Genomic DNA, 11440 nt, shown 5'->3' with positions numbered 1-11440 from the left:
CTAAGCCGAGAAAGTAGCGATTTATTGAGATTTTGGGGTTTAAGTGATGGAGTTATCATGTTCTAATTGATTGTAAATTGTCACAAACAGCACACAAATACAAATAGCAGAATATTCAAACAAATACAAATAATACAAAATGATAAAATATTAACAACAAATATGAGAAAGTTACACAATTAATAACCGATATTTGGTTCAAAATTTATGGTTTAATTTTTTCTACAGGGGACGTCATTTTGAATTATTTATATTTGTATCACTCTTTTGACCCAATTTTTTTTAGTGAGTCTAAAACACTAGTATAACCCGATTCCCGAACAAATGCAAGAGCGACTAGTGTACAGACTCTCTAATGAATCACTCCTAAGCACAGGTTCTTTTTAGTGAATCAAACGCATTTACAAGCTTTCAAGCTTTGAGACTTAAAATCACTCACTATTGACAACATTTTCATATACACCTTAAACCCAATATGCGTTCTCAATAGTTTTTATTTATACATTATATTAAATTAAATAAGTTTTTTGTTGTTGTGGTTGTTTGTTGCAATGCATTTATTTATTTTTAAACAGTTCCTTTAACAATCATATTACTTCTAAATAACCAGAATGGTTAAATTTTTTATGATTCCCATCCCTAAACATAATTGCTCACTCAGTCATAAATAATGTTATTACAAGCAAATACTACTGGAATAATAATACTAGGGGAAAATAGGTCAAACAGGTAAGCTTTTGGTTGTAAATCTGTATTTATGTTGAGATTAACATTCAAATACAAACAGACAAAGCATATGATGAACAAACAGCAGACATGACCTTAAAAAAGATTAGACAGCGTGTGGAAATGAACATCTCTCAGAAGAGCTTACTTCTGCTCTTATCACATCCCGTCATACTTGCCCCCTGTTAAACATAATCTTTTTCATATGAAAAATATCAGTAATATTCAATGGCTTAAAAAATATGCTTAGTATGTAAAACTATATCTGTACAGCATCAATAAATTCAAACAATGATTTACTTCCCTTAGTAAAAATAACAAATATCTCAAATCTTTTGCACCTGCAGACAAAATGTGTTACTGGACAACAGCCTGCCCAAATAATCGCAGCTCTTTAAAATGCACATCATAATTAAAAATGAGTTACCACATGAGCAATAATATGCACCATCTTTTGGAAAGCTTCATTATATAATATTCAATAACTCAGTGTTTCCTCTGTATTATTCATATGGAAATTTCCTCAAACAGTCAGCTAAACTGATCTGTCTCTCTAAAATGTATGTTTCAAACATACATGGCACCCAGATATTCTGGATCATGACACTAGCGATAGTTTTATAATTCTAGCTAATATGTTCAGTTTTGGTCCTCAACTTACTCAGTTAAAGGCCCCATCATTACGATTACATCACATACAGAGTAGCACGAGCATGTTCATTTTATAGAAAGTCTTGAGCGAACAACTCTCACTGTAGCTAATTTAACACTTTCCTCTGGAGTAGCAGTTGCGCAACAATTACGAATCCTACCCAAAATATAAAAACGCAGACATTAAATAAAGCAAAAATTTGAGGTTCCAGTACATTAAATGTGTTTTCAACTGCATGACCATCTTAAAGTTAGTCTTCAAGTGTACTATGTCCCTAATATTCTTTTACACCTGCACAAACACAGAAGAAGAAGACTGTGTCTCTTCACACGATGCAATGACTTGCTAATAAACTCAGTAACTGTGTGCGTTAAGCATTGCATAAAAGAGACAACAAGACAAGCATAAGGCCACAAAATCAAAATCACGTAAAGGCGCATCCATCAGTGCTGCAAACGATGTGTACTGTAGAACAGAAGGTTTCGCCACAAATGAACATCCAAAGCCCGCAAAAGTGTTTTCTTTACATTCAGGATGTGCATTGTAATGTCCGATAGGCAGGAACACTCAGCAGTCTGCCAGTGAGCTTTCAACTTATTTGAAGAGTTTTCTGGGTGTGTTTTGTTTCTTGATCTGCCAGAGGTGGCTGTAGATGGTGATGGCGTCCACACTCGCTGACATGGTCTTGGCGGGGATTTTGCTGAACTGTTTCTTATCCGAGCTGTACTTGTAGAGGTTTTCAATCATTTTGGGTGTGATGGTCTTTGGCCCGATGCCAGCCAGCTTGTTGATCTCCTCCGCCTCTGGATAATACGTGTACAGAGAGCGAAACTGGCAGCCAGTGTCTCTGAACAGAATCAGGAAGTTGTTGGCTTCGGTTTTCTCCATTTCCTGGGAAAAATATAACACAAATACTCACGAATATGAAATAATGATTATTCTCCTTCAGGTTTTAAATGACAATCTAGACCTCTAACGGCTACACCAAGTAAATTAAAAATTGTTTATTTAAATAGGACTCATGTAAAATCTTTATATTCCACAACCCCAAGATAGAAAAAAAAATCTTAAATAATACATAAATAAATATTTATTTGTTACATAGATTAAAAAATTTAATTCTCCACATTAATCAAATAGAATGTTCTTCAGCTAGGATTTTGGAACTTTTTTCCCCCTCACATCCAGGATTTTGTTCTTCTGTCCCTCGTTGACACGGCCTGCGAGGCAGCAGTGAGCCAGTGCGTTCTGGATGATGTATTTATTTGATTTAGCACTGGGCTCCTTATACAACTTCGGCCCTTGAGAGGAAGACACATAAGAATTAGATGAAGAGATCAACAATTGTGTGCAGATTATTGTTGTGGGTCAGTTCTACCCATTTGGAATGCCAAAGTTCATTGTATTCAGTTTTATTATTGAGTAAATTGCCTAAAGCTTGATGGTAGCTTATATACATAAAATATATATATATATATATGAAATTATGTTCTTCCACACGAAGATTTTAGGTTAAAATTAAAATTTTCTGGATTTAAAATCACTTTTTTTTCTTTTCTTTTTTTGCAGTTCATTAAAACAAATAAATGTTTAAAAGTACAAACATTCAATATACACTACCACTAAAAAGTTTAGGGTCAGTAAGATTTTTACAAATAAATCAATACTTTTACTCAGAAAGGATCTAAAAAAGTAACACACACACAAAAAACACTTGCTACAGTGCTAAAAAAAGATTGGTTAAAATGCAGTTCTTTTTACTTTCTATTCATCAAAATTTTTTGAAAAAGTGTGACAGTTTACACAGAAATATAAAGCAGCACAAATGTTCTCAGCATTGATGAGAAGTAATGCAATTCAGCATATTAGAATGATTTCTGTAGGATCATGACACTGAAGACTGGAGTAACGGCTGCTGAAAATTCAGCTTTGCATCACAGGAATACATAACATTGAAAAAATATATTAAAATGAAAAATGTTTATTTTAAATTGTACTCTATTTCACAATACTACTGTTTTACTGTATTTTTGATCAAATAAATGTAACGTTAATGAGCATAAGTGACTTCTTTTAAAATCATAAAAGTGCATGCATAATAGTGCATAATAAAAGTGAAAATATTTTTAGATGCAATGTTGCATGTCACACTGCAAGACTGTCATGTCACCTGTGTATTCTGCAGAGGATTCTGATTCGAGCTCCCAGTTCTCCCCATTTCCACTTACAGACGGACATGGTGACAGAAAGCCCTCTGTAGACTCTGGCCTGAAAACACACAATCAGACACACTTAAAATAGATCTTTTATAAAGCCTGAAGTACTAATTTAACAGGTGGCCCTTACTGCTGCTGGATAAAGCAATGTTTCATATGAAATCAACTGCCCAGAAGCTGAAAGCAGTAAAAAAGGAAGCGGAACATAGATGAAGCTGAAATAGATTACTCAAGTTCTAACCAGGTGCAAGCTTCCAGCAACCAATTCAAGTCATTTAAAAAGCCCAAAGTGAAAGAAAAAATTCTGTATGACTTGTCATAGAAGTAATAGCCAATCAGAATTCATGTGATGCTTTTATTCAGTGATGCAAATGATTCTGTTGCAACCAGATGGACTGACAAAATGTTTTTTCGCTTGTAATTTTTTTCTGAACAGAAACGAACATGGAAGAGGTATAATTGATCACTTGCACCTGGTTAAAGGGATAGTCCAACCAAAAAAAAAAAAACACAACAGAAGATATTTTGAAGAATGTTGGTAGCCAAACAGTTTCTGGTCCTACTGACTTACATAGGATTTTTGTCCATTTTATAGAGGTCAATGCGACCCAAAACCATTTGGTTACCAACTTTCTACGTAGGGTTGAAAAAGTAATGACTCTGTGGGTACTGAAATTTAAAAAATGAAATGCTACCAGCATTTTCCCGCTGGTACTGAATTCAGTACTTTATGACAATCCTAAAACTACAAAATATCTCTTTGTGTTTTACAGAAGAAAGAAAGTCTACAGGTTTGGAATAGAATTTTCATTTTTGGGTGTACTATCCCTTTAAGAGATGATGCTAAATTGCATTTCATAAACAATTCTGAAAATATGAGCCGTTTTCTGGTGCTGCTATGATAAATTAGCCAAAAAAAATCACTACAAAACCAAATAAATACTATAAAATAACAAAATATGAACAAAAGAAGACAAAGACTGCCAATGATTGTTTTATAACAAATGATTCAAATATGATAATTAAATAACAGCTTATAATGTTCCACTAATATGCTGATGAACCAGTGAACTGATCTGTCCAAGCGAATGAGTTTGTCCAGCGCCCAAGCTGAAATGACAAGCCGTCAGAGCCCTGTGAGTTAATGAGATGGGTGTGATGCTGTCTGCAAAACTGACCTTCCCTTTCTCCCTTTAGGGGAGCTCAGAAAGAAACACAGACTGCCAGGAGACAGTCTGCTGCCTCTGAGCAACCAGAGAAAAGACGAGACACCACAGACAGATGAGGACAGAGGGTTATGAACAGGAAAACAGAGATGTGTCTCAGTACTGGTTAATACAAGACTGTGACATTTATAATCTCGACACAACCTATCATTATTTTCTCTGTTTTTGAATGATTTTTTTACAGGGAAGTTAACAGTGAACTGTGGACGTGGTCTCACCTGGATGTCCTCTTCTCTGATTTGACACTCTCATTGTCTGCCAAATTAAGGGAGGCGAGTGATAAGCTGGACACGGAATATCCACGAGGTCGTGACCCTGAACACACAAATCCACATGCATATACATGCACATAATTGGCAAACATTTTCTTTAAGAAGCCAGTTTCAAATGCTCTTTTGATTTTCACAAGAACAAATTAAGGGTATTATTTTTATATTGTATATACATTTTAATAAAACAAAATGTAGATATATAATTATTAACATAGTTAAGATACTGTATTTATATGACTAAAGTATATAATAAAGGATATAATAATTGTTGTTTTTAATAAAAGAAATACAATTAATAAAAAGTTATATTTTCATGGTTTTAATATTGTAATAAAACTCAAAGGCTGATGACCTGGATTCCTCATCGTACCTGTGGCTGTCCGTGCTGGAGGCTTTGGAGACTCCATGGTATCTCTGTGCATAGATTTGGGGCGTGGCTTCTTCTGCTTAATGCTAGGGGGGCGTGGCTTAATAACACTGTCCATGTCCTCCATCAGTTTGAGCTGCTTCTTCCTCATATATTCATTTTTTATAAAATCCCGTCTTGCCTTCTCTTCCTCCTTCTTCTGGCGTTCCTCTTCCTCTTTCAATCTGATTAAGGAAGCAAAGAATCCGATGAACAAATTTCCTTGAAATCCTGCTTCTACAAGTTTAATGGCTTTTACAAACCATTTTGGATTCATTTAAATACAGAACTAAAACGAGATGAATGTTGGATGGAGCATATTTCAGTCACTAGTAATTTCAATTTTTAATTTGTGTCATCACTCAGAAATATTCTGGACAGATCTAAACATCAAATGCTTTAAAATATTTTAGTAAATATTGCATTTTATTATTACATATTGTTATACTGTTGAGTATAAATTAAAATAGTTGGTTCTCCATATATTTATTTAGTGATAAACAGTGTGTAAAACATACTTTGAATAGTTTTTGTAGATTCATTGATTTCTGTGGGTATGAAATGTTGAATTAGCTGTATCTTTAATTGTGTGGCTTAGTTTACTGTGATCGTGTAGTTCTCTGTTATTGTGTTATATTGTTGGTGTTGTGGTGTTTTTATACCGTGCTGCTTCTTTCTTTTGTTCCATCTCGGCCTCCTGTTGCTGTTTCTTGATCTGCATCTCTTTCTCCCGTCGAAGCCTTTTTTCCATCAGAGCTGCTTTCTTCTGTGCAATATCCTCCTCTGCCTTCAGGTCATCCTGAGTCACAGCAACACAAACAGACAATCATTCAGTCTGACACAGAGCCTCATGTGCAGCTGGGTGTAAGAGACAATGTCTCCTCCAAAACATGTGTTGTGCTTCATAGTAAATGACAGAAAACTCAAACACATATTTGTTTGAAAAAAAAAAAAAAACTGGTTTTGTAGATTTTAGAGAAATATTGTCAACCATGGCAGTAAAATTAAGTTAATTTTAATTTTTTTTTACTTTTTATTAACTTTTCCTAAGTGAGTGTTTTCTGCTTGCTGAGTCTTCATTCTTCCTATGTAAGTATCTAAATCTCACCCTATAGAAGAAGCCACAACACATCTTATGGTCTGGTCTAGATTCTGGTCCAGTCTCTGTTTCTCTACTGCTCTCCAGATCATGTCCATCCAGAGGCTTCAGAACAGAGAGAGGAACCTCAATCAGATCCTTCTTCTCATGTGACTCTTCTTCATTTGAATGTCCACTGGTGGTTACCGCTGAATGGTTCATTGTTGGCTTAGACAGAACCTCAGATGTTGGCACATTCATGATTTTTTCTCTAACATCCTGTTTTTCTTCTCCCTGCTCTTCATTCACCTGTGGAGATGGTGAATTTGCAACTGCTTTTAGTGCATCTTTGGACTCTTTCTTACATGGCTTTTCTCTAGCTGATTGGTCCTCACTCGAAGGTCCTTCGTCCTGTCCCAAATACGCGAATGAGCTGGAAAGCGTCTGACTTGGCAAAAAGCGTCTAAGTCGAGGCAGGCTGTCTACTGACTGTGGCGAGTTGAGCATCCGGCTGAAGGGGGTAACTTTCAGGTCATTGGGCCTTGGCGTTCGTGGAGTCCTTGCGTGGAAAGATGCAGACTTCCTTTTGATCGTAGAGGGCGAACGGTGTGCGGTGCGTGGCGAACCAGTGGACGACAAAATGGGGGAGAGCGACCCCACCGAACCTCGGCCAACTACACTGCTGCTGCGCAGTTCACGCAGCTGTTTGCGTGGCGATGGATCCGGTGGTGAAATCACCCAACTTTGGTGCTCACGCATCTGCATGATGTGCTCCTGCTGCTGTGCCAAGCGCTGCATCTCTGACTGAAGGAAGCTCAGAGACGTGTTCAGGCGCTCGATGGATCGCGTATACTCCCCCAGATCCACCTCCACAGCTGCTTCCTCCAGAGGGGATTTCGGCGGTGCACCATCAGGTCGACATCTCTCAAGTCTAGAATCCGAGTTATTCGAATTCAAAGGTGTTTTTGGGGGTTGTGGGTCACTGGATTGTTTTTCCCGACCATCTGGCCCGTCACTTTCGGCTCCAAGTGGAGACACAACTCCTTTTCGCCTGACAACATTGAGGAACGCAGTCCTGCCCATGCGCTGCCTGTGACGTGTAAAAGCTGCTTCGACTTTCTTCTTCTGGGCCTCAATGGCTTTGCGTTTCTCTTCCAGCTTCATCTTCAACTGCACCATCTCCGACGCCAGCAGGTGCGAGGGATCACGAGGGGAAGTGATGCGTGAGGGGCTATGCGTGTCAGGAGTAATCGAACGAACTGTCCCGGTCGCTCCTGGGGTTGTGACATTCAGGTCGCCGCTCTCAGGCGTGTTACCGCCACTCCCGCTGCTGCGGCCGTCGCCGTGGTTTAGTTTACGAAACTTCTGTTCGGCAAAGCTGGTCATGCGAACAGCAGAACCCAATGAGGAGGCCATGCTGGTGGCCATGGAGCGCGTTCCCAAAAGGTCTGGACATGGGCTGCTGGATGTCTCTGGAAGTGGACAGGAACGAGCTTCGTAGTCCTGGTCCATGTCTGAATAGTCCTTCAGGGATGAATCCTCATCCTGTCCATCCTGGATATCCTCAGTACGGACGTGTATTCCGGTGTCCATGTCAGTAGAGGTGGAATTTAGGTCCACTTCATCTACTGCTCTGGCCTTGGAAAGCGAGTCTTCTGGATCGTTTGTTTCAGATGCAGAGTTGTAGGACGATGGGTTGTGGAGGAAAAAGGTGCTGTCCCCAGATGGGGGCTGCAAGCTGCTGTGGGGTCGCTCAGAGTCATGAATGATCTTCAGGGCTTCTTCTATACTGGGGGTGTTGGGCTGAGGGTCATAAGGAGGGCTTGAGCTGTCTTCTGATACACCATTCGAGTACCTGAAAGATAGGATATTCCTTCAGTTTTAGTGAACTCTCAACATTTGGATAACTATTACTTCAAAATAAAACATCTTGCCACTGAATACAGTTAAGCATTCTTCTATATTTCTACCACCTAAAAATAGAAGATATAAAGCAGCCTGTCACAGAAGCGAATCAACAGTGAAAAGTAGAGTCATGGTTTAAGGGACATTTAAATGTATACGGTACATTTACCTCCTTGGTTGAGTGGAAAAGCGTGGGCATTTTTAATGCATTTCTATGAAAGCCAAGCTTCATGCTCGTGTGCTGGATTGTGGGATTGATAGCAGACTGGATAAAGTGTTAAAAGGATTTAAAAGTTAAGAAATTCTCAACTTTATATAAACAGCAGAAAGTGTCTGCGAGGTTGAGATAATGGCATTTGTTTTAAACATTTCTATGCAAACTGTGCTAGAGTTTCAATTGGATTTAGAGCATAAGTCACACTGTTGACACATTGGAAGCATTGCTAATGTTACATGTATGCGAAATACTGCAGTATGGATGATATCATTGGATTTTCAGTGGGTACTGAATTGAGTGGGTACTTGATAACACCGCAGAAAGAATTGTATCATCACCTTTTTATAATTAACAAATGTCTTGCACTCGTATGGACTGTGTATGTTGATTTTATTGTGCTTTTGTGAATTTGACAGTTACCTTCTCCATTCAGTTCCATTCATTCAAACTTGTGTTTCAAAAAACACAAGGGTTTAAAACAACATAAAAAAGTGGGTAAATAATGATTTACATTTTTGGTTGAACTGTAGCTTTGAATGTGACAAAAATGCAGAAAGGATTTACCCAGCATAGTTTCCCAGGCGATGTCTGCTGATCTGTCTGTTGGATTCCTCAACATCCTCCTCACGGATTTTGCTGTGGGCGTTCCCATTTACGGGCTGGAACGAGAGGTTTCTTCGCATGCCCCTGGCTGCGCGGTGAACTTTAAAACCCAATCCTTCAGTGCTTGCCGATCGACTCAACCCACGTCCTGAAGATGAACTCATGCTGTCATCAAGTGGAATCTCAAATGATATCCCATGAGCTGATGACCTGAGGTGAACACAAACAGTTAATCAGCGATCTGCTGCATGTAAAGACAGTGTAAGAGAGTCAAAGGGATAGAGAGTTTGTAGAGGGCACAAACCGTTTCTCTTTAGGCCATGTCCCCACACATCCGTCCACATACGACAAGGAGGACGACCGCCTGATAACTGCTGTGAGAGAAATAAATACCCATTTACTTACATAAAACAGCAAGTTTGTTGTTTATTCAGTGTATTATTATTTTTTTTTTTGTACAGTATGTGTGCTAAAGCCATGTTTTTCCAGTTGAGCTACAGGAGACACAAAATTAATGAGAGGTGCAAAATCTCTTATAGGTTCTATAAAAGTGTCTTACCTGAGTTGTCATTGTTAGGTTGTGATCTAAAAGATGAAATTGTTTGGAATATAAATTCAGACTTGATAAATGATAAATGATAAACACATGATAAATGACTTCAATTATTTGTAAACCTCAAACTTGCATTGTATTAAAGACAAACCTAGACTGATCAGGACTGCCTGGCCTGTGAATCAGGTTTTGTTTGGTTATGGGAGCCATTTTATTGGATTGGGATGGGTCAGATACTACAAAAGAAAAGATAAATAAATAAAAATGGTGTTAATAAAATGCATGGCATGCACACCAAATAGAAGGATACCAGATGAGACAGACCTTACCTTTGGTATTGAGTGTGCGGGGCTGAACAAAAGATGGTTTCACAACTTCACACCACCAGAATAGCTCTGCCATAAACACAAGGTAGTTACTCTGAAAACACACAAAAATTAATGAGAAGAAAATTATGTATATTTGCAATCCTGTCTGTTGCATCCATTGATCCATGAAATCTGTCATGTTTCCCATTGACACGCCCCCAACTCAGAAACTCTGAGCTTAAAGGTGCAGTGTGTCATTTCTAGTGGCGTCTAATGGTGAGATTGCGAATTGCAACCAGTGGCTCAGTCACCAGTTTAGCCCTCCCTTTAGAAAAGCTACGGTGGCCGACACAGGTAAAGATGTCGTCGGTAAAGACAGCAGAGAGCAATGAGATTTCTTTACAAAGGTAAATCAAGGAAATATATTTATTATTCAATAAATCGATGCCATTGCGAAGGGCTACTGTAGAAACATGGTGATGACTTCCATGTAAGGGGACCCGCGGTGTACTGTATGTAGATAGAAATAGTTCAATCTAAGGTAATAAAAACATAACAGTTCATTAAGTAAAGTATTTATACACATCTGAAAATATAGTTTTGTATATCATATTGCATTTCTGTAAATAGATCATTGTAAATATTACACATAGCACCTTTAAAGAAAATTCAGAGTTTCCCACTCATAATTACGACTTTGTGATGGCATTCATGTGCGTTTAACTCGTAAATATGATGTATCCAACATGACTTGAACACACCACTAGATTCTGATCACCCTTTAGGTATCATAACATTCTGATGTGAGAGAACACACAAACAAAATGTAAGCTATTTAAATAGTGTAATAACTGTACATAATAACTGACTGTCCTTAGTGTATAATATAGAGCATTTATTGAAAGCAACAGTGCAGCAACCATAAAAAGAGTCTCTTTCAGTGCATTAAAGGGTGTTCTGACCCACCAAAGAAGCCGGGGCAGACTGACACGAACAGAACAGACCCAGTACTCTCTGCTGATTTGTTCTGTCCTGACACCTTTATTTCCCCACAGTCAGCGGCTGTTAGTCTCATGAAAAAGGCCTCATTTGGTGAAAAACAAACCACTTAAGCCCTAAATGACCAAAGAAATCAGATGTACCTTTGTTTTACTGGACAGCATGTGATTGGCTGAAGCAGCAGACAAGGATTCTAACCTTGTTTACATGATCGACCACAAACTCATCGGACATAATGGCAAATGTAACACATTTGCTTAAAAAAATATGCTATGATGG

The 11440-nt window shown here is 38.2% G+C and overlaps 1 protein-coding gene across 3 annotated transcripts in view; it reads right to left on the bottom strand.

The window, feature by feature from the left end:
- Positions 1 to 628: 628 nt before the first annotated feature.
- The window catches only part of LOC113045374 (calmodulin-regulated spectrin-associated protein 2-like), a 38992-nt gene continuing 28180 nt past the window's right edge, over positions 629 to 11440 (bottom strand). The window contains exons 7-19 of one of the 3 annotated variants that reach the window (XM_026205727.1): positions 10184 to 10274; positions 10006 to 10090; positions 9861 to 9886; positions 9606 to 9675; positions 9263 to 9511; positions 6607 to 8431; positions 6161 to 6297; positions 5463 to 5683; positions 5039 to 5135; positions 4773 to 4838; positions 3549 to 3646; positions 2561 to 2679; positions 629 to 2269 (exon numbers count right to left, since the gene is read on the bottom strand). In XM_026205727.1, coding sequence (XP_026061512.1) covers positions 1973 to 2269; positions 2561 to 2679; positions 3549 to 3646; positions 4773 to 4838; positions 5039 to 5135; positions 5463 to 5683; positions 6161 to 6297; positions 6607 to 8431; positions 9263 to 9511; positions 9606 to 9675; positions 9861 to 9886; positions 10006 to 10090; positions 10184 to 10274 — 3381 coding nt within the window. In that variant the 3' untranslated portion in view covers positions 629 to 1972. The remainder of the gene's footprint in view (positions 2270 to 2560; positions 2680 to 3548; positions 3647 to 4772; positions 4839 to 5038; positions 5136 to 5462; positions 5684 to 6160; positions 6298 to 6606; positions 8432 to 9262; positions 9512 to 9605; positions 9676 to 9860; positions 9887 to 10005; positions 10091 to 10183; positions 10275 to 11440) is intronic. The other 2 variants (XM_026205725.1, XM_026205726.1) reach the window with 2 other exon arrangements.

This window comes from Carassius auratus, chromosome 27 (assembly GCF_003368295.1).
Source record: "Carassius auratus strain Wakin chromosome 27, ASM336829v1, whole genome shotgun sequence".
Lineage (NCBI taxonomy): Eukaryota > Metazoa > Chordata > Actinopteri > Cypriniformes > Cyprinidae > Carassius > Carassius auratus.
The sequence above is the reverse complement of the archived record's forward strand: the minus strand, read 5'-3'. Positions and strand labels throughout refer to the sequence as shown.